This window comes from Semicossyphus pulcher, unplaced genomic scaffold, assembly GCF_022749685.1.
Source record: "Semicossyphus pulcher isolate SPU_LCO1_2020_fin unplaced genomic scaffold, fSemPul1.0.p SCAF_7, whole genome shotgun sequence".
Lineage (NCBI taxonomy): Eukaryota > Metazoa > Chordata > Actinopteri > Labriformes > Labridae > Semicossyphus > Semicossyphus pulcher.
The window spans coordinates 20,563,732-20,586,952 of NW_027211748.1; the positions used below are offsets into that span (position 1 = coordinate 20,563,732).

The 23,221-nt window shown below is 42.1% G+C and overlaps 1 protein-coding gene across 2 annotated transcripts; it reads left to right on the forward strand.

The window, feature by feature from the left end:
- Window positions 1-2,819: 2,819 nt before the first annotated feature.
- LOC138611406 (SUN domain-containing ossification factor-like) lies at window positions 2,820-22,947 on the forward strand. Of its 2 annotated transcripts, XM_069684488.1 has the most exons (24): window positions 2,820-3,048; window positions 8,610-8,724; window positions 8,996-9,109; window positions 10,183-10,415; window positions 10,505-10,612; window positions 10,783-10,915; window positions 11,007-11,121; window positions 12,863-12,987; window positions 13,063-13,130; window positions 13,245-13,352; window positions 13,822-13,927; window positions 14,410-14,430; window positions 14,851-14,906; window positions 16,503-16,585; window positions 16,809-16,874; window positions 16,974-17,039; window positions 17,188-17,278; window positions 18,083-19,441; window positions 19,543-19,630; window positions 21,106-21,210; window positions 21,425-21,582; window positions 21,915-22,006; window positions 22,146-22,195; window positions 22,298-22,947. In XM_069684488.1, the coding sequence occupies exons 1-24, from the start codon at window positions 2,984-2,986 to the stop codon at window positions 22,763-22,765; spliced, it is 3,993 nt and encodes a 1,330-aa protein (XP_069540589.1). In that variant the 5' UTR covers window positions 2,820-2,983; the 3' UTR covers window positions 22,766-22,947. The 2 variants fall into 2 exon arrangements, with proteins under 2 accessions (XP_069540589.1, XP_069540590.1); XM_069684489.1 differs by lacking the exon at window positions 14,410-14,430.
- Window positions 22,948-23,221: the final 274 nt, after the last annotated feature.

The window sequence follows — 23,221 nt, forward strand, 5'->3', positions numbered from 1 at the left end:
CTAAAACTCGAAGTAATCTCGGTGGATAAATTGTGCACAACCCCAACAAGTCATTTTAGAGCTAATTCTGCAACAGTATATGGGTGTAAATGTTATTTTTACCATATTCAGAAGCTAATTACTTCTGCAACATCACAAACCTGAGTCCAAAGACTATGAGCAAGGTATAAATGGTATTTTCATTAATTGGGATTTTCTGTTTGCCAGAAGATGGCGCTAATGCTTCTTTTTCATCAAAGTGAGGCAGTCTTGTGTGCTCATGTATACAGCACCATAAACTGGAGACTGAGACCTGTGCAGAAATTAATTTTATCAAAGCAGTTCATCTTTCAGTCACGCATATTTGATTTCAGGCTGCACGGTGGTGTAGCGGTTAGCGCTGCAGCCTCACAGCTAGAAGGTCCCTGGTTCAAATCCTGGGTTACCTCCTGGTACTCCAGCTTCCTCCCACAGTCCAAACACATGCTCGTTTATTGGTGACAGTAGGTGTGGATGTGAGCGTGAAAGGTTGTCTGTCTTCATGTAACTGGTGACCTGTCCGGGGTGTACCCCTCCTCTCACCAAATGACAGCTGGGATAGGCCCCAGACCCCTGGCAACCCTGAAGTGGTATAGATGATGGATGGATAATTTCCTTCTTGATAGCCTATAGATGTTATTTTATTTTCTTCCAGCCTCACTGATCTATGAAGTTTGATATTGGTCAGTATGTAAATGTGTATTTGTTTGAAAAATATTAATAAAGTAATACTTGTAAGTATCACGTAATCTCTTTTCCTTTGGAATAAAAAACATTATGCCAAGTCAGTAGCATAATTAGTTTCATAGGCTGTCTGATCTTTTTTATTTAGAAAAAGTTGGCATTGCTTGATTATTATTAAATGATATGTTGATTTTCGGTCAGCATTAACAATTTCTCCACACCAAAAACAAGCTGAAGCTCGGGCTTTTTTTATTACATTTTTTGTTATGCCTACCCTTTTTACCCAACAACAACGTTTATAACATTTCATACAGAAAAGAAAACTGAAGTTCAAAAAGATTTCATCATAATACATACATACAAATACATATTATATTTGTTTATCACCTTATTTTTGGTGATTTATGTTTTAAATGGTGATGCATTTGCTGCTTTGGTAGGTTACATGGTCAAAAGTTGCTCACTATGTAATGAACAAGTGCTAGAACAACTAGTGGGACTAAAACAGCCAAAACACTTCAAATCTGTTATCTGGCACTAACAACAATTTGATAAAGTGGTTTTCAAACCCTTGACAGCGGCAGTATCGAAGTAAATGTTCATGTTTTAAAACAAACAAACAACTTAACCGTAGAAATCAATAGAAATCTAAACATGCATTTAATTATGTCAATTTCTTGAGTAATGAACAAAATGAATACTGAGGAATCAAAGCACCTTTTCACAGTCAGCCACATGATGGCAGCATCATTTTGCTATATATAAGCTGTTTGGGCTCATTTTATTTTTTCCAATTCATTTAGACTTAATCAATAGAAAAGAATGACAACTTGAATCACAGGCTGCTTGTGAGATGATGATAATGTCGGCCTATATCTGAGTCTTTAATGTGTCCTGTGGCTGATCACATGCTCTGTAACTACAGCAGATACAGTGCTCTATTTTGATCGTGCATGCTCATGCAGGAGTTGCTCCCTTTTATTTAGACCTGTGTAGTTGTGATTCACTGTAGTATAGTATGTTTCATCCCTTGCACTAAACAAGGTAGCTTCAGATCTATGAGTAAAAGGAGTAAAGGGCTCCCTCTAGTGACCACTACATTAAGATGAATTTACTGCCTTGATTAAATCAAGGTTTGAATCAAATTTTACTAAAAGCTTTATTGGCAAGCTTTGTGTGTACACATACAGACTCCGTTTGTAAGTTGTTCTCACTAACTCACATTGGCAAGAACAATTTACAAAAAGCACGAGTTAAACAAAGAAGTCTTTATACAATAGGGACATGATGTTCCCCAGTCACCCACTGTCTCCTGTCTGTCAGAGAGTTTGTGATCCACTGAGGTTCCTGGCACAGTGAGCTGATTGAGTTCAAAGTGAAGGACTGTTTGTTAGGCCGAGCTGATGTCCACAAATACCGATGCTCTGTCCTTAGACGTGTCACAAGTAGGCTACAGGATGTATGCAGTTTGAAACCTGTACGTTGTGTCCGGTAAGATTACTGTTCTGGAAAGTGCGCATTAAAGGCCGAAATTACCAGAAGACACTTGTTATTAATGCATATTTTTGAAACGAACTGATGCAAATAGTTTGCACGATGAAGGCCGATTAACAACTATTGCATATGTTATTCTTCATCGACCTCCTCTTACCGGGTATGAATGTAGGGTACTATTTATACACATTTTCCGTAGTCAAATGTGTATATATTACAAAAAGTTTATTGTTTTGTATTGTTCTGCAGTTTACATTCAGGGTACATGTTTTACATCAGCTGGTATAACGGCTTCCGTGTTAGTGGCCTCGTGTTAGTCACCTACTAAGCCCTGCACTTCGGTGATTCTTGTATATTACAGTTATGACAGTGAGGGAGTATTTTTGTCATAACGAGTCATTATTATCGCAACAATGACCACGTTGGAAGGTAGTATTAGGCCTCCTTTACCTGGTTCAAACGCACCTCTAAGAGAAGCTCCACCCTCTCGAACGTTCAGACGTAACGAAACAAGCGCTCCCAACGCACGCTCAGTTTGAACTGCGCAACAGTCTGTCCGCCTTCTGATTGGGCGGTTGAACACTGACTCGCTCTGACAGTCGGTAGCAGGTTGTGTGTGGGTGACAGCGGCTAGCATCACACTTCACCCGTTGAATAGTGATCGTCAGCTAAGTTAACAGGAAACAGTGGTTGTATTTATGCTCTACTTAGCTCAAGAGAACACTTGCTAAAAGGATAAAACGCTTTTGCTGAGCACGGCGAGGATGTCTGTCCCGGCAGGAGAGGGATGAAGATGATACCAATGTTATGGCGAGTTGTGTCACTGTGGCTGTGTGTGGCGGTTGTCTGTAGGTAAGTTGATTAAATTGAACCGTTTGAACAAAGTAGTATTATTATCATGTCCCTGCCACGTATTAACTTTGAAAACTGTGACAGACGTTACCCGGGATTCAATAACTTACAGCCCTGTACGTTAGCTAGCTAGCTAGCTTCAACGTTATGCTGTGATGTGGCACCTGGCTGACTTATGACTTGTTAGTGTCAGGAGTTAGCTTCACTAACTCGCGGTGACCCTAAAGGTACTAGCTTATTAGCTAGGTGTTACAAAGCTGTTCTATAAACAGGTTGTACCCAAGTTAGTAACTATCTGGGACTTAAAAACTATTAAACCAAATATTTTAACTGAGAAGCAGAATTTCAAAATAATATATACATACTAAAAAAAACTAATCAATAAACAGATGAGGTGGATCGACCGATGTATAGTTAGACAAATATTGAAAATAATAATCATGATAATTATATTGACAATTGTATTACATCTACTGCATGACACTTTAAAACTTATGAATGTCCTCCCCCCTCATGACATGGTACTACATAGCGATTTGGCAGAATTACACACATGTAATCATCGGCCAGAGGTTTGTGTCAGGAATGAATCTCCTCTATGAACATAAAATACTCTTGACTAAAACAACCACAAGACCTCTGCTACACTGTACAGTGGCTGTTAACTCCTACTATCCAAGAAGTGTGTTTCCACCGCATGGACAAGGGTCTAAATGAAGTCCCAGGTACTTCATTTAACCCCCCAAAATAGTCCCTGCTCTAGGGGTAGTAGGGGAGTCTGGGGTTGGTTGTCACACTTTTGCTCTCTTGTCAAGTGAAGTACTCATGATCAATATATCTTACAGTGGTCATTTTTATATTAGACAGAAGCTTAAAGTCTTGCCTTGAAATGGGTATCCCTTTCATTCTTATCATGAATAATTGGGGGGGATGCACAAGAGACGTTATAAATGATGCAGCCATCAAAACGATCAATCGTTACCAAATGACATCTGCACCTTTTATAAGCTTTATAAACAGCGACAATCAATGCATTTACAGTAGGGACATACGGAGATACACAATAGGATTGTTAACATTGTGTAACAGAAGTGCATATGATTGTGTGTGGCCAGAGAGCGTCTGATGTCGGAGCCTCGTTTGCCGTTAGAACGCTGTGTGAGGAGTAAACTGGTCCCGCTGTTGTTTATTTGGTTGCCACGACTTCACATGTGATTGATGTCCTATGACTCCTGTCACGGTTTCAGTGCTCCTCCTCAACGACGAGAGCCGGCGAACAACCTTTCATTTGTAGCGGACATCTCCGCGGAGTCGTTTAATTGCAAGTTCGGGACATGTTATAGAAATCTCAAGCAGTGTTGGCAATCATTTTTCCATGCTGAGCCGCCGCTGCAAAATGTATGTAGCGGAAACACTGAAATAATATGCTAATAATATGTCCAACATCTGTCACGTGTGTCACAACCAGCCCCCAGAGCAGTGAGACAACCAGCCTCACCTGACCTTTTGACAAAGGTTTTATGCTAGCTTCCACATGGCTTTAGCTAGCTAGCTGAAACTAGGCTCAAAGCTATTTCCTTCCTCTTTTAAATAAATGTTTGATTGTAAAATGACTGAAACTTTTATTATAAAAACAACACGTACAGGAAAAATCCCCAAATGTCTTCTTACTTCCTTGTTTTGAGTGATCTCCACAAAATTACTAGATAGAAATTATCATGGCATCAGGCCAAATGTTTGATATGAACATGATGAAACAGCGCCCTTTTTGTTTGGCTGTAATGAGCCCTGTGACAACCAACCTGTGAGACAACTAACCCCGCTCTCCCCTACTTTCCAAATGTTCAGGGACTTCTGGGTGGGCCTTGAAGTGCTGTACATTTCTGATTGGTCAAGTAATGGCAGCATTCAGAAGACCAGCTGTGTCACATAGTTGACAATCTGGAAATGTTTCCATAACATGCCTAAATATTTACAACCCTCTTTGAAAGTAGTGGCTGTAAATTTCACTGCTAAACAACAGTATGGTTCGTGTTAAAACAGGAGAGTGCATGAATTGATTTGTTAACAAGTTAAAATACAGTTATCCCCCATTTTTATTGCTAAATGAATGGCATGGGCATTAACTCTGAAAACCCGTGTTTAACAGGTGTAACATTTCACACATCAGCAGAGTAACAAACTAAAGTCTCAGTAGAAACACAGAAAACATTGGACTGAAGGAACCTTTTAGTCTATTTTTAAAGGAAGCTCCTGGGATTTCAAGCCCCTGGTACTTGACGAGCACTGTGACAAAGCTAACGTTGGTCGATGGCACACAGATCTGGTTCATCAGCTGTTGACAGGATTAAAGGCCTTTCACGTCAGTTGGGTCACTCTTCTTGAGAGCTGGTTGTTGGGTCAATGTAAGTGTGGCAGAACACAGTAAAGCCAGCACGGAGGGGGATTATGTAGGATGATTATGGGCTCTAGTCATGATGTTAGAGGATAGTGACAAAACATAACAAGCACTGACTGCTGTACTTTTAGATAGAGAAAGGGTGGAGGGAGGGAGGGATAGATATGATGTAATGTGGTATTACGATCTATGTTGGTGATGTTGACCTGGCCTACTTTCAGAAGCATTCCTTTAGCTCTCATTATAGAGTATTTTTTAACCTTTTAATCTCTGTTACCTTGGCACAGTGCATTTTGTAAAATGAAAAGACGTGTTGTTCTAGTTTAGGCTTGTTAATTTGCCACTAAATGGACGTTAATTGACTTTTTCTCAGCACCCAGGCATGTTCTGACAGGAGAGTACAGGTGTAATTAATAACGTAATTAACAGCTGTAACATATGACACTTTGTCAGCTGCAGCTACAGGACTCTGCTGGAGTGGCATACTGGGACACTTAATGAAGAAACTGAGTCGTTATTAATCTTATTGATCACACCTGTGCTTTTCTTGTAATGACATGGCTGCTGTGAGGAGGTCTGTCTGATGTTACTGAAGAATTGGAATGCCTGTTGTTGCTCTCAAATGACGCTGATGAATGTTAGACTTCATACATTTGTCCACCATTGTGCATATTTTTCATATTGTAGTATCTATCAAGACAGTGGTTCTCAGCTGGTCTAACCTCAGGACCCACCACCACCTCCTCACCTCCCAAATACTTTAACCAGTCAAATGTATTAAATTAAAATATGTGCAGTTTGGACCTGGGACGGAATCAACATCATAAAACACAACAGTATCATAGTTAGCCAAATTGAAAAGCAGGCGGCAGTGCATAAGAAGAACATATTCCCTCTACAGTTCATTCAGTTAACAGCCTTTTTTCAAGAGAAAAAAAAGTGCAAAATAAATGCAACTACCGTTGGGCTCGTCAATCCTAACCTTAGAACAAGCCCAACACAGAGACACAAGTTGAGCTAACTGTAACTCAGCTCAGAGCCCCTGTGGACGTTTTGTGTTGGCCGAAGTGTCAGAGAAACACTTAATGATTATTTCTTTGGCCATTTTTGCCTTTATTGAGTGGATGGCTGAAGAGAGACAGGAAATACTGGGAGAGGAAGAGAGCAGGGGGGCAACACACAGCAAAGGGCAGAGGATGGAAGTCTAACCTTCGGCTGCTATGTCAAGGACTGTAGCCTCCGCACACGGGGCGCCCGCTCTACTCTACTGTGCCAAAACAGCACCCTGAAACGCAGATGTTTAACATGAAAAAGCTTAATTCAGTTGACTTTGACTAACTTTACATTCTCTGCTAGCACTGCACTGTTGCTATCAGTGCTTCTTTGCTGTTCTAAAACAGCTGCTGCAGGTGGCAGCTCTTGTACATCCATGATGGCAGCACAGTGAAACTTGCAGTGAAGGCTACTGTGGAGCGGTGGCTAAGAATTTACTTCTAGTAAAAAGTGTATTTTAGGGCTAATAAATTAAGTTATCGGATCAGTGCATAAAGTGGCTTACTTGTGGATACCTGATCATGTATTTTAGGCTTTATCAGAGGCATTTTCAACAACTCTAGATTAACAGTAAGGGCTGGGAATCAAAAGGTAACTTGTGCAATTTGAATATGTAACCACTGTAATTATGCTATCATAGGACACATCATGTTAAGTGTATGCCTCAGTATCCATTACTTGCTCTTCCTCTAATTAGGGCCCTTTTTAGTGCATGAAATCATAATAATCACAGTACAGTTGATGCCAAAACTTCATGTACAAATCTTATCAGATTATTACCCAGGTTCATAAATCTAGTTATCAACGATGCGCAATGTCCTGTGACGGACTCACAGGTCACTTGTGAGTCATTGTGTGCAGACACGTGCACATGATCTTTGCACTTGTTGGAGTCATGTTTTACCTATCGATTTATTTTACGATATAGTGAGCAGCATACTTCTTCATCATGTCCAACCTGTTCTGTAAAAGCTCTGTTTTTATAGCTAAGCGTCTGCTATCCCTCGAACACTACATCCTGTTCTTTCCTGTTTTTCCAGTTACCTTTGAATATATGAAAAAATCTTCCAACTGTATTTACAGTATGTAGGACTCATCCTCAGGGAATATCCGTGTCCTAAAGGAGAAAACACTTCAAAATCTCCTGAATTTCCCTCCTTTTTCTTTGTAGATTTTCCTGCTTTCTCTACCCAGCTAGTTAATGTTTGAGCAGGTCATGTCTTAATACCACTCTTGTTCCTGTGGGAATTACATTATAACTGCTGGCTTTAAACTAGTACACAAATGCTCTGTTGTTCACTAAAGTTTTTGCAACTACTCCGGCCTCTCAGGTCAGATCAACAAAGCTGTTTCACCAGCCCAGTGGCCGAGTAAAGTACCTGACCTAAAACCCAGATAAGGCCTTGGATTGTTGACAAGTTGCGGTGGCCTCTGAGACTGCACGGGAACATTTTCCCAGCAGGAACGTGCCCTTATTATTGCGATAATTTAAGGCCTTGTTACTGCTAATCATCGTTGTTTTCCTGCCAGGATCGGGGGCAGTCACCGTGACCCCTACCATTACTCTGGCACAGTTTTACCCAACAGAACTGAGCTGTTTAGAGCAAAAGAGGGTTTAATATATCTATACATGAAAGAGTAGCTGTAATAAGGAAAAAACAGAAGCAGAATGACTTCTCTTTGATGACAGCTACTGTAGGTTTCAGATAAAAGGCATCAGATGAAAATAAAGCGTTTTGAAATATAAATAACATTTCAATATTGAAGGTTTCATGTTCATTTTTTAAGGCCCTACAGTCAGGCAGAGCCATGTGTGAAAACACTACTAGCTCTGCATACAGATAAGATAAGTTGTGTACATTGGGGCACAGGCCACCAGGAGAATCTAAATGCGTCACACTGGGGCATTTGGCCACAGTTTCCTCTGCGTGTGACTCACTGCAGTCCTATAAATTGTGTAGCATGCTTCACAATTTATAATACCCCTATACTTTTGCTTTATTCCTTGATACAAAGACATTTTCCCTGAATGCATTAACAAGTGACCCGTATTCAGACAAACGGACTCAATGCTATTGTAATGCTGATTCTCTTTCCCTTTGTCTCGCAGGTATCCGAGTTGCTATGTTGGCTGCACAGAGTCGCAGCAAGAGTCCCAGAGGCCCGTGTCCTCACAGAACATCGGTGCGGAGGAAGAGTCAGGGGAGAAGATTCATCATCTCCAGGTAGCAGCTGTATACTATCATACTCCAAGGATTCAGGTTGCTGTTTTAAGTCCCTCATATAACCATACAGTGCACTTCTGTGCTTTTTTAGATAAGCCACACAGGTAATCTGCCAGACTGGACACATATCGATTACAGCACTGTCTTAAAATATATGCAAAATATTTGAACTTGTTTATTCAGATGTCTACATGTTTTGGCTCCTGTTACTAAATTTTCCTGGTGACAATTATATCTGTTTATATATGCTTCAATGCGTTTTTCTCTCTAGGTTGAGGACAGCTTACCTGCCAAGCCCCTGCCTGAAAATGAGCAGTTTATAGGGGGTGATCAGCCAAAAGAGGAGCAGACAACACAAGAGGTGGAGGCAAAACAACATACAGAGGTATGGGATAGTTGTGGCATTTATATGAATAAAAATTTGACACATTCCCAAAAAACTAAATGAATACTTCAAATGATCTATTTGCTGTGGCTAGGGATGGGTACCAAAACCTGGTATTAAAAGGGACCCTGGGCTGAATTATGAAATACCACGCAGTATTGATAAACTCTGTTCTGTTTATTATTGCTATAAAAACGTTATCTTGCACATTTTATCTCAGCAACCATTTCTAATTTGCAATAATTTGCAAATCCAGAAGAGAGATCTCTCGTGTGGAGCCTGTGTGCGAGGGGCAGGGGCAGCTCTCTCTCACACATGCTACAGCACGCACACTTGGAGAGAACGAAACGTTCAAAACTGTGTTTACACTTCAACAGAGTCGAACAATGCTAAAGTGCGACACTTTTGCTTGTGAGAGCGGAAACACGAGCGATCTGTCCAAACAGCTGCCTCATATACAGGCAGAGACATGCACCACACTTCTCACTGGACGCTGTTGCACAGCAAACAAAGTACACGTGACAAACCAGGTTTGTTGATAAGCCCCGCCCACTACCAGCCAACCACATTAGTTTTATATTTCCATCATTACAACCAGAGAGCGTCTATAATAGTGATCTGTTCTAAACACTGCAGTGTTGCAAGAGTGAGGATTTTTTTGTACCACCCAGTTTTTTGCGCATCATGTCAAAACTATTGCTGTCAGGTGATTAAAAAACCTCAGCGATCAAATCGATTACCAAATGAAATCTGCACCTTTTATAAGCTTTATAAACAGCGACAATTAATGCATTTACAGAAGGGACCTACGGAGATACACAATAGGATTGTTTACATTGTGTAGCAGAAGTGCATATGATTGTGTGTGGAGAGAGCGTCCGGACCCTGCTTCTTGCAGCACAACAGTTTCAGACCTGGAGGAGCATTCATATGCATCGTCCGATTCTTTTATTGATTGTTCCTGGAACATTTGAGGCTCTAAGTGTTTGGCTGATCAATCCTGCTCTGGCTAATGGTGCAAATGCTCCAACATTTGCCTCAACGTCTCAAATATCTCTCTGTGTTTCCATCAGGCCTTTGACGTGAAGGAGCCCGCTGTAGAGGAAGGGTCGGAGGTAGACAAAGGACTCTTACAACCTGAGACAGAACCTGAGCCAAGCACAGAAAATCATCCTCCTGAAACCTCCGTCACTCAAGAGCAGGACTCAGCCCCCCTGCTGCCTGCTACTGACCCTGTCTCTGGTTCTACTGCTGAGCTTAAAGAGGACCCCAGCGCCCCTAACCCTCAAGAAGACATCCCTAACAGGCAAGATGTTATTGCCGCATATATTTTTTATGGTTTCCTGCAAATTAAATTGATGCAAAAGTGTAACTCAAATTGCTGTTTGATTTCAGTGTTTCATATGATGCATCTGACCTAGCTGCACCTGAGGTCATTGACTCTGACCTGCCCCCAGCTGACTGTGAACAAGAACAAGAGAACAACCCGTACGACAATGAGAGGTGGGTACTGTTCATCTTGTGCCCTACTTACTGAGCTAAAAATATCTGGATAACCTCTCCTCCATTGTTTTCCACTTGGCTTTGAATGTAAGTTGTGAGCAGTGTTTGGTTACAGTTCAATTTTAAAGACACTCACAAACAAGGCAACTGTGCTGTTTCTGTCCCCACAGCAGTCCTCCAGTCGTCCTGGAGAACATCTCCAATGCTCACACCGCAGGTACTCAAACCCACACCACCCCCCCTCTGAGTCCTCCGGCCGGTCAGGGCTCACAGCAGTCAAACACATCAAACATGCTGAAAGAGGTAAGAAACTCTGATACCGTGTGAACTATTTTCCTCTCTCTTCAAAACGAGGTTGAGGTCCCAGCTCTCTTTTTCTCATTATCTTTGACAGGACCTGAGCTCCCCAGCTGCCAAAGACATAGATTCCAGTGTGAGCAAAGACCCCGAGGAGATCCCCACTTTTGATGAGTGGAAACGGAAGGAGATGGAGGTGGAGAAGGAAAAGAGTAAGACCACACAAAGATGTGATAATCTTAATGTTACGGCATAAGTGCCTGTGTCCACTAACAGCGTTTTTGGCGTTGGCAGCGCCCACAACTTCAATTTCAGTGCGCTTCTCTCTGGCACTTACTGTTGCTAGGTTACGAAAGTTGTCTGGCGGCACTCCCGCTTCCCTTGGTAGTGAGACGTTAAGTCTGTTTAAATCGTTCTGTATTAGGGCTGCAACAACTAATCCATTAAATTGATTAAAATAGTTGCCAACCAATTTCATTAGTTGGGTCTTTGTAATCATGCACGGTATGCGCTGTGAAAACGTCACTGGGGGCAGCAAGCCAATGCCGTGGCTTGTGTAGCTCACATGATGAATTACCGGAAGTTAAAACATCTCCGGTGTCCTTTGGGATAAACATAGTTATTTTTCAATGAGGAGAATCCGTGTGTTGTGTTGTGCAATGCTGATGATGTGTTCGCCTCTGGTTGACAAACGCACGATTACGGTGTCTAAAGTTCATTTAAAAACAAACGTAACGCACTGAAACTCCGTCTTTCTCTCCTCTCCGTTCTGTGATGGGTCCATAGCCGGTCCGCTGATGAAGCAGCGGAGGACAGTATAACGTGGTAGTAAAGCTGTTAATAAGCTAACACCACTGGTAAAGCTAATTTAACGCTAACTCTTGATAAAGCTAATGCCCGGCTTCATTAAATCATCATGAAATGGAGAGAAAACTAACGAAATGTATTTCTGTCCGTCATGTTGTGTTTAAATTAACTTGTAATCATGTGTTTGTTCAGCACAATGACACTAATGTATCGCTAATTAGCTGAAATTCAGTGGGAGAGACTCTGGAGTATAACATAACGTTGTGGAGTTCCTGAATATTTAGACAGACTAAAGTGAATCTGTTATTTATTCACAACAGAAACTTGAGCAATATCTGATTAAATATATTGTTGTGTTACATTTCCCTATTATACTCAGTTCATGGCTGCATCCCCCATGTCCATTTTTATTGTAGTGGCCTGTCTGTACTTTCCTTTTTCATGTGAAATTATTAAATAAATCAACATGATATTAATTGAGTTACATGATTGATATATTAACATTGCATTGTACAAGAAAACAAGATATAATATTTTTAGTTTTGAATATAACGCTAATACTAAAATTGAGCTTTTTTTCTTTTTATCCGATTAATAATCGATTAATTGTAGAAATAATTGATAAATTAATCGATTATCAGACAGTTGTTAGTTGCAGCCCTACTCTAGTTGCTAAGTATTTTCTTTTATTCAAGGAAATATTACATAGAAAACATAAAAATGATAGAAAGGAATCGTGTCCTGGCGTTAGCAGCAGGACCTGGAAATTCTACCTTTGAAAAAAAAAAAAAAGGATTAGCTTCTCCGCAATTGTTAATATCTGAAGTCCCGCCCCTTCTTGATTTTGATTGGTCGGTGAGGGAGAAGTGACATTGACAAGTGCGGGTAAGTTCCAAAACTATTTTCAAATGGGAGTGCTGTAAGTGCAGTGACAAAAAACAGCTGACGCTGAGGGAGTTTTTGCACCCAGCACGTTGAGCCCTGAAAACGCTGAGCTGCATTGGTCTTGTATAAAAAAATAGGTGCTGCCAGCACAAAAAAAAACTGTTAGTGGACACAGGCCCTTAAACATATACTGTTTATGTATGAAGCCAAGGACTGAGCTTTAAACTCCCCCGTACTTTTCTGTTATATTTTTCTCTACAGCTCATTCTACCCATACTTCCGCCAACGGGGCGCCTAATATGGTGAAGAAGGTCCCGAAGAACTTCAACAACTACGCCTCAGTGGAGTGTGGAGCCAAGATCCTTGGCTCTAACCCAGAGGCAAAGGTACTAAATAGGTGATGGATGTTGAAATAAAGACAAGTACAAGCACATATTGATAAGTAAATCTGTTCCATACAGAGCACTTCAGCCATACTGAAGGAGAACATGGACCTGTACATGCTAAACCCCTGCAGCAATAAAATCTGGTAGGTAGCGCGCACACATCTCCTGATTTCTTTCCACACACATAACCTATGAAAATGTTTTTTCATGTCTACCTGAAGACAGCCTCTAAATCTTTGTTTCCTGTTCCTGGTCAGGTTCATCATTGAGCTCTGTGAGCCCATCCAGGTGAAGCAGCTGGACATCGCTAACTTTGAGCTCTTCTCTTCCACTCCCAAAGACTTTCTTGTCTCCATCAGTGATAGGTGTGCACTGCAGCTGCCTTACATGTTTCTAATACAATATAGGAATAATAATAATAATGATAATAATAATAATCTCGAAGGAAAATCAAGAGTTACAACCAGAGCCAACCGTGGTTGCACACATGCAACATTGTCTGGATATCTGGGAAGTGTGCCCCCGCAATTACCGTTTGTTGCCATAGGTGCCGCCAAAGAGAACGAAACTGAAATCTTTGAGATTATAAATTTAATCTTAAAATAATGTGTGTCAAGAATATCTACTAGTATATTTCTAGTGTACTTTATTTTAGAATTATTTTAGGTAATTTTATTGGACTTACTAATTGTGGTTCATATAGAAAACAAGTCTGGAATATTAATCCACATTTTGTAAAATCAAAACCGACATTCTTTCAATATCATGATCCCAAACTGCAGTCCTCACTCCCAGACATTCATGTTACTGATCTGTGTCAATCCCCTCCTGTAGATATCCAACCAACAAGTGGCTGAAGCTGGGAACCTTTCACGCCCGTGATGAACGCACAGTCCAGATCTTCCCATTAGATGAGCATCTCTATGCGAAATATGTGAAGGTGAGTACGATGAACATTTTCCCCTCACACGCCCACTGGATCTCTGAGTCTCCATTTTTGCCAAAGTTGTGTGGAGGATTTAATGTAAGCTCTTTATGCCTGTGAGGATTTAACATGAACTGTTTCTGTACAACTTCTCTCTTTATCTCTGTGAATGGACAGTTTGGCTCCTTCACTTTTATTCCTACAAAGTGTATGATCTTTAGTATTTTGAGACTGTGTTATTGGAGGTTCTGTAACAGTTTCAGCGTTGCTTGTGTTAGAAATTATTCTCGAATAAGCACCAGCAGATTCCTGAAGTTATAAATGTCTAGGCGAGTCTTGACAGTGTTTCCAGGCTGGATTTGGACGTGGCTCAGTCAGAGATGAAGGCATGATGGTCATTAAAATGGTCATAAAACCAACACACACTCTTTGGTCCTGTTTTGATGCATGTGAACATCTCTTTAATCTGTTTCTCTTTTCTGTCTTTCCTGCCTCAGATGTTCACCAAGTACATAAAGGTTAGCGTGCTTTTCTTGTAGACCTCTGTGCTTGACTGAGCTCTCAGTAAACATGGAGGGAAATTACGTGCTGTGATCCACTCTAAACACAATGAGATCTAACTTGCTATGCTTGCTGCCAACCAATTATAATTAAAAGAAATACACTTTGCATACATTCAAATCATTTGAACATTTGATTATGAAATTGTGCCCAGCAGATGCCGTTCAAATAATCAAGCATAGTACGTTAAAGGCTTGAAGTTCTTTAATACTAAGACGTTCCTCTCAGATTTACTCACCTCTTCAATCAGTGCCTCAATGTTTCAATTTAACAAAATCACGGCTTTGCTGTTTATGTCTAACACGCTGAGAGGTGATTTGCGTTGGGTATCATACAGCACACATGATAATGTCTGAAATATTTTTGCCTTTTCTCAGGTAGAGCTGGTGTCTCACTTCGGCTCTGAGCACTTCTGCCCCCTCAGTCTCATCAGGTACGTTACATTCAATGGCAATGGTAGCTGAGAGCTAGCTGCTCAAACTGAAGACAAATAGGTGGTAGAAGGTAGGACAGGAAGCAGGTGAAAAGAGGGGCAATCAGAGGAGAAGCAGCAGCTGCCTTTCAGACAAAAAGGAGGGAAGGAGAACAGGTGATGATGTTTAGTTTTTATTTTTAATAGAGTTCAGTCCTAGAGTCATCTCTATTTACAGGCAGGGACGTCGATTTTAGGGACGGAAAGTGTTCTGGTTTCAGTTTGTGCTACACTTGTAGCCCGAGTAATATTGACCAATCACATATCAGCAGGCTGCGGCGTATGCTGGGAAAACAGTCCGTGTGGAGAGCAAAAGCAGGCAGAACGTAAATCCACCGTAATGACATCCCGGCTCCCATCAGCGGCTATCTGACGCGATTTACAACAGTCATCTGCATGCTAACAGCTAACAATCTGTTCTAGATCTAAAATTCAACTTGAGTTAAATTCCCTTGACGCTGTGTCACGAAAGCCGCTCAGCACTCAGATTTCCAGACTTCCTCGAATGCATCAGAAATGTTCGATCTGACGTCCGTTCAACAAACGAGGACAGACGTGAGGACAGACCTGACAAAGCTGCATTTTTACTTTTTACTCATCTGCATCATGATGTTGAAAATTTGAAGACTGAAGACCCGTTTATTTCCGGTTACACGCCCGACATGCTCACGGATGTCCCGAGAGGCTATATCGTCGTCAGACTATAGCCAAACATGAAGTCTGGTTTAACTGACCTCTTGGTAACATACATAAAAAATATTTTTTTTTCTAAGGTTTGAAAGCAGCTGTAGCCTAACTAACTGTAGCCTGCTAGCTCATTACCATGCTAGCCAGTTAGCTTACGAGCTTATTAGCAATTTGGCATCTATCAGGAGGTCTCTGCAGCCAGAGAAAATTTAATAAACTCTTAACACACCATGTGACATATTCTCAGATTATACTCTTAAAAGCTTTTAAAAAAGGAAATGAGAAACTGTCCAAACAACAAAGTAAAATGTGACTGTTGCTCTGGATGTGTCATGATCCTTTTGCGGCATCTATAAAGCTTATTGTGCATATTTCTATTCCAACACATAACCAGTTGGTTTATAGCATGCTAAGCAAACGATAGCTTGTTTCATCCTGCATGAGCTCCTGTTGGTGTCAGATGATATTACATAATATTTGGCATGGGGTCGTGGTCAGCTCACCCTACAACACTGTCAGGCCTTTGGTGGGAGCAGGGCCAGCTAATGCATATGTTAGCACCTGTTCTCTCTGCCGCTGCAGAATGTAAAGATAAATTTCACTTAAGTGAAAGAGGTGGCAGACTGTGTTAAAACCAACACACACATTACAACATGCTGCCACTGCTGACTCAAGTAGTTGTTGAGCAAATAACATAATCCTGTACTGTATGAACGTTGCATATGTTGTGGGCTCTTCTTGTGTCACTCTGCCCCCTGCTGGCCGTCAAAGAGTGAATGGCCCTCGTTTAAGTTGTTTGATAACAAGGATTAGGTTTCACTGTTACATCAGCGTGGTTATAGAAGGATTCTGATGTACTATTTTCTACAGGGTGTTTGGCACAAGTATGGTGGAGGAATACGAGGAGATAGCTGATCCCTCAGAAAGAACGGACGATCAGGAGGATGAATTGGGTAGGAACTCTTTATCCACAACATGCAAGACACACCCAGAGATAACTAGTTGGTGCAGTGTGTATCACTTGTGGGGATGATACAATAAACAAGTCACACATTTACTTCTGTTTTTTATGTTGAGAGCACAAAAATGTAAGCATTTTACAGTCATGATTGTTGTTGTTTTTTAATGTTTGGTTGCGAGTTTGATGTGTGTTATTAACGTCACTGCTCGCTGCAGATAATCCTCCTGGATACACATCTGGTGAAGTCAAGTCACCCAAGAATCTGATTGGATCTGCAAAGGGTAAGTTTAGGAAGTATTGGTTTCTTCTGCATTAAAGATGACTTCAATTAGATCCCAAACCTGGTTTACTAAGTGTGTTTTTTCTTGTTTTCTCTACAGATGTAATTCTGAACATGGTCAATAATATCGCTGTCAATGTTCTCGGTGGAGGCCCAGAGATGCAAGGTAGGACCGACAACCCGCTTAAGCTTCCTGTCCAGTAACTCATACATCCAGTTTTATGTCACAAACTTCTAAAATAAAAAATAAAAAATTATAATTTATAATAATTTGTGTTTTCACTCTTTTTATTTTCCCTATTTACGTTTTGCAGGCAACCTTTCGTCACAGGAAGTGAACATGTCTGAGCCCTCACCTCAACTTGAAACCACCACTCAAACTCCCACTACAGACCTCACTACAGTGTGAGTACATGTAACGAGGCTAATAACATCTTTTATAAATGTAAATTAGCTGTAAAAAAACATCATATGTTAGACGTCAACAAAAAAACTGCAATTGGCCCCTGGAAAAAGCCACTGGTGTTCTCTGTAATCGATAGAGGCAATAATATTTGAAATTGGCGCCATAGCTGTGGAGAAAGTTGTACAAACAGCTCGTGGTTTCGCCCATTCTACATTCCTACAACACCCAGCATGCATTGCGCCCCTCTCTCTGGAAGGAACGGCCCAGCGAGAGACGCTGGAGTGAAATACTACTGTTCTCTAGTCAAGGACATTGATCGCTGCAGGCAATGTCTCAGAGAGGTACAAAATCAGAAATACGACGAGAATATATCAGTGGATCGTCGAAAAAATCTTCAGGTCTGTAGTCTACATTTCAAACAAGACGATTTTGAATGAGACATGACATCGGAGGCGGGCGTCCTAGATTGAGGAAGTGTAGTTAAGCAAGCTCCCTGGCCTCCGCCAGATGACGCGTTTTACGTAGTCTGGCGGAGGTTTTCCAGGGCCCATTGGAGAAGCAGATAGCATCCTCCAAAGGCACAGAGCCAAATTGCATTTTTTTCTACCATAATGGCATTAGCTCCCCATAATAGCATGAGTGGACTGAGGTTGAAAATCGGCAAACTGGCCCTTTAAATCTGCCTGAAACAAACGTGTAATAGACATTCTTTTATTTTTCCTTTAAAATCTTGTGTACATTTAAAAGTCTGTGTGTCTGTACTATTTACTGTATATATAATGTACTGTATATTTCTCGTCTAGCCCGGACTCCAAAGAGGAAGAGACTTTACCAGACCCTTATATCCCTGCAACTGTAGCCCCCTCCTCTGAGACCTCTGAGACCCCTGAGGCAGAGACTGCTATTCCTACTGCTACAGGAAATCAAGAGCTACCCCTAGTGGAGGAAAGCATTGTCATTCCTGTAGAGAAAGATGAGGAGGAACCTATCGGCTCAACCATCACACTGTTGGATAAAGAGGAGGAACTGGATGAAGAAAAAGAGAAAAGCAATCAGCTTGACCTACAACAAGAAATCCAAAACTCCTGCTCTGTCCTTCCTTCTTTTTCTTCCTCGTGTTCTTGTGCAGCTTCCCTCACGGAGTATCTGCATCGGCAGTGTTCAGCGCTGCTGTCCAAGAAAAGAAAATGCCAAACTATGAAAAGAAAACAAATAATTCCTACAATCCAAACACCAGTTTGGCCTCTACCCCTGCCCCCCTCTGCCTGCCCTGAACCTCTGCCGCCGCACACTGAGGTGCATCAGCCTCACGAAGAAGAACAAGCTTCTGAACAGGAGCCAGAGAGCGGAGCCAGCGTGCCACAAACACCACCGCCTCCGGGGAGCACAGATGGATCTCATGAAGAGTCCATGTCCGAACCTCCTCAGCTGGAGCCCAGTCAAATCTCAAACCTCCCCACGCCCACTGCCACTGAGTCATCCCCTGCCAAACCGACCCCTATTGTTGAGACGCCGCAGCTGTCTTCAGAGGAACCGGCGAGGGAGCTGAGTCCAGAGAAGAGCCAGGAGGTGCAGGAAGAGCAGCACGTTGAGGCTTCAGTCTCTCTCAGTAGCTCCATCGATGCACAGCCCAGCGTCAGCGCCTCAGTGGATGACGCCTCAGTGGAACTAGTAGAAGAAAAGTCTGATACTGAGGCTCCTCAAGCAGAGATTAACGCCCCAATTCAAACACCAGATAAGACAGATCAATCCCAGGTTCTCCTTCCCACCGCCTCCGCTCATGAACATCACCTTGACCCTCCTGCTGTACCTGAAAGTGGCTCCTCCTCCACTGAAGTTTCCCACCCTGCTCCAGACATTATCGCGGAGCCTGAGCCGTCTGGTGGTCAGCCATCTGTCACAGAAACTAAAACTGAGGATGTGGCTGAAGACATTCCTGCAGGTAGCATTGGTGAGCTGCCCCGCCCTTCCTCTCCCTCTCCTTCCTCGCCGTCCGTCTCCGACATCTACGCAGATCCCCCCAACGGCACGGAGCAGAACGGGAACCAGGTGCACGGCTCCAGCCAGAAGGAGTCCGTGTTCATGAGGCTCAACAACCGCATCAAGGCCCTGGAGATGAACATGTCGCTCAGCGGACGCTACCTGGAGCAGCTGAGCCAGAGGTGAGAAAGACATGGACAAACACCAGCGCTACGGAAAACAGATTGTTTTTAAATGAGTAGAGGGCGTTATTAAGACTTCTTCTTCTGTGTTTTGATTTAAGGTATCGAAAGCAGATGGAGGAGATGCAGAAGGCTTTCAACAAAACCATCATTAAACTCCAGAACACCTCGAGAATAGCAGAGTTTCAGGTGAGCAGCGAAAGGGTGCAGACAGTGCCAAAAAAGTAGTGAACTGTTGTAACTATTGTCCCTTAACTCAGGTATCGCTCATAATTAGGGGTGACACAAATAAGGTTTAGTATGTACCTCAGTTATGAGATTATGGTTCTATGAGTTTTTTGTTACAGCAGCGTAAATAAAATAAAATGCAAAATCACTTCGCTCATTTATTGTGAGAAATTTTTACATTTAGCAGTTGCTCATTATTTAGTTTCAATTCATATTTTAGGAGTTATTGCACTCAAATTCTGGCATATTGTCAATAAGAAAAATAAATGATCCAAATAAATAACACAATATCAATAATGCTACATTGTAAAGCTGGTGAAAACTTTCAATTTACCCTCGCTTACATAAAGGCCTAAGTGAAATGCAACATAAAGTTACACTGTTGCAGAAAAAACATGATTTGAGCAGATGATCTAGAACGCAGCAGCACGACTGGTCTTCAGTCAACCCAAACCGGCACATCACTCCGCTGTTCATATCCCTCCTCTGGCTCCCAGTTGTCACTTGCGTCAAATTCAAAACCCTGTTGCTCGCTTACAAAACAGCAACAAAAACGGCTCCTGCCTACCTGAACGCCCTCATCCAGGTCTACACTCCATCCCGCCCACCAATGAAAGGTGCCTGGTACTCCCATCACAACAGGGCCCTAAGTCACTAACTAGACTCTTCTCCTCAGACCCAGCTCTTTCATGAACATCTCTGCACTTAATGATATTGAAGCTATTGATGATATTGACATTGAGGATGTTGTTGATACGTGTGCACTGCCTGTCAGCACCTGTGTCCGATCACACTTGAAGCTGTTTGTTGGCACTCACTGACTTTGTTCCCTCCTGTCTCTATCGTTGCTTGTGTTGTAATAACTCTCAGATGTACGTCTCTTTGGACAAAAGCGTCTGCTAAATGAAATTGTAACATTGTAACATATCTTACTTGGGCCCCTCTACAAAGTCTCATATGTGCAGCGATTTACACTCTCAAGCATTAGATATTAATTTGGCAGTCTGAGTCTGCAGTGAGAGGCTGCCTGATCGCTGGCAATCAGTTTGACTTGCTCCCCTAATCGATACATTTGGATGATGCATTCGTAAATTGTGTTTAATTGTTTCTATAGATAAACCAAACTTTGGTTGAACAATGCCGGCACATAGACACTTATCAAGGCCTGTTGAGCTTGACTCACTGTGTTTAGCCGACTAACCATGCTGCAAAATCTCTTGAATTTCAATTCCACGCCTTCCAGTTGTGGCCATAAATAAGCTGTTGTTAGTCACAGGCCATGCAGACTAAGGCCGTCGCATACTAAACAGAACTTCCTGTACTGAACGGTTCAGGGTGAATCCTCTTCACCGTTTTCCCCGGCTCTTTTAACACACAGTTTTATAAATGCGAATGTGCGTGTGGTGATTTAATCTGTTGTCCTCTCCCTCCCACAGGACCAGCGTCAGACTGAGTCCATTCAGATGCTGCAGGGCCAGCTGGAGAACGTGACTCAGCTGGTTCTCAACCTGTCTGTCAGAGTCAGCCAGCTGCAGAGTGAGGTAGATACAACCCTCCAGGCACAGAGCCTTCATCTGTAATCAGGTTTTTCTGCCTGATATCAAACACAGTAAATATAGTCCTTAGACCGAGTCATTAGGATGTACTGGCACTATTACCTTCTGAATGTGCATTATGTTGTATCTAATATACTGTATTTTTCTCATGTCGTTCTCATCACTGTTATTGTAATTATATGCACGCTCTGTCTCCTAGGTGTCAGACAATCAGTACTACCTGCTGCTGTCTCTGGGGTTGTGCGCGCTCCTCGGTTTGCTGCTGTTCGCCAAACGCTGCTGCATCGCCACTATTCCTCCAACCACAGAGCCAGAGCCCCCCATACCTAAGAGCTACACCTACTGCTGTCCTGAAAGGTACAATCAAACAGCTCTACTGTGTATATATAATAAAAACCCTACAATGCACAGATTCTATCTTTATAACATGGAGTATAAATGAATTGCTAAGATGTATCCTTACACAGAAAAAGCTTTAGTGTGAGGTTGGACGTGAACAAGCACTCTGCAAATGAGCTATTACAGCGTGTAGGCAGAGGTTGCAGTGCTTTGAATGGCTCTTACCTATTAAGCCAGTTACTCATCAAGAACACCGCAGAAATCTTTAGTGATGACACATCTGTGACTCATGTCGCAATAAAGGTTCAACATGAAGTGTTTTTGCTGAACCATTACCGTCTCTGTTATAGGCAGTTCTCCTCCTGTGATGAGACGGGCCTGAAGAGGAGCGCGTCTTATCCACTCATCCACTCCGAGTCATTCCAGTTAGAGACGGCTGAAGGTGCAGTTATACTATCAGTGCAAAAACACTCATCTGATTGAAGTTTTTTCTCACATATCTTTTAATATAATAAGCTAATCAATCCAGAACTGAACCCATTCTTATCTTGCTAAAAAAATAACCTCCTTTTGGCCCACAGACCCTGAAATTCTGCACTCAGAGGAGACACTTTGTACAGCTAACAGAAAGGTGTGTATAAATGAATGTATTCCTCTGCAGAATATTAGTGTGTTAGTAACTGATGACAAATTTTAAACAGTTGTTCTTTCTCCCTTATCTTTACCCACACAGCGGAGACGTCGTAGGATGAAGCCGATAGAGAAGGTGGAGACTCTGAAGCCGTCTTTTCACGCTGCTCCAGAACTGTGTAACGGAGCTGCTGTGTGCAACGGTCTTCCTGTCACCACAAACCCCACCCCCCTCAAAAAACGGTTACTACAGCCGATGTTCAGAGACTCGCCGTCAGAGGGCAGCTCGGAGGGGTCATCGCATTCAGACGACCCCTCCTTTTGTGGCATCACCACAGCCTGCAGCCGAATCTGTGACGGGCTCCCTGCACCCAAGACCCGGGCGGAGAAACGGGCTTTAAGACGCAGGCGTCCTAAACCCAGCTGTGCTGTGGTGGACTTTCTGCAGGCCCCGAGGAGGGACAGGAGCGACCCATCGCCCATCTCGACCATACATGACCTCATGAACAGGAAGACAGAGCCAAGCTCTGGGACATTCGGGGTGAACGTTGCCCTCTCTGGTCCTGTTTGACGTTCCTCCCGCTCCTTCTCACTGACTGCTCGACTCTTTGAAAAAGAGGATGGATGTTTATTTCTGTAGCTACTGGCAGCTTTAAGCTTTGATATGAGACAATCCCTTCACTCTAAGAGTAGTTTTCTCTTCTGTTCGTGTTCTGTTTGTTTATATTTGTTACATTTCAAATCAAAGAAATGTCTTCCAGCTTTCCATTAAAGCTTTCCTCTTTTGTTTGGAAATATCGACTTTGACCTTTTGAACCTCTGTGAAGAAATACACGTTTAAAACATATACATCATTCATAATTCATAAAACATAATTCTGTTATATCATTTACTTAATTTCATATCTTTAAGTACACCTGCTGTCAGGATGTCGCCTCTCATCGTCAAAGACTAGGGCAGGTCACCTTCAAAATAAAAGCACTGAACTGTTGCTAAAAAATTCGAAGAAAGACGAAGAAGAAGTTTA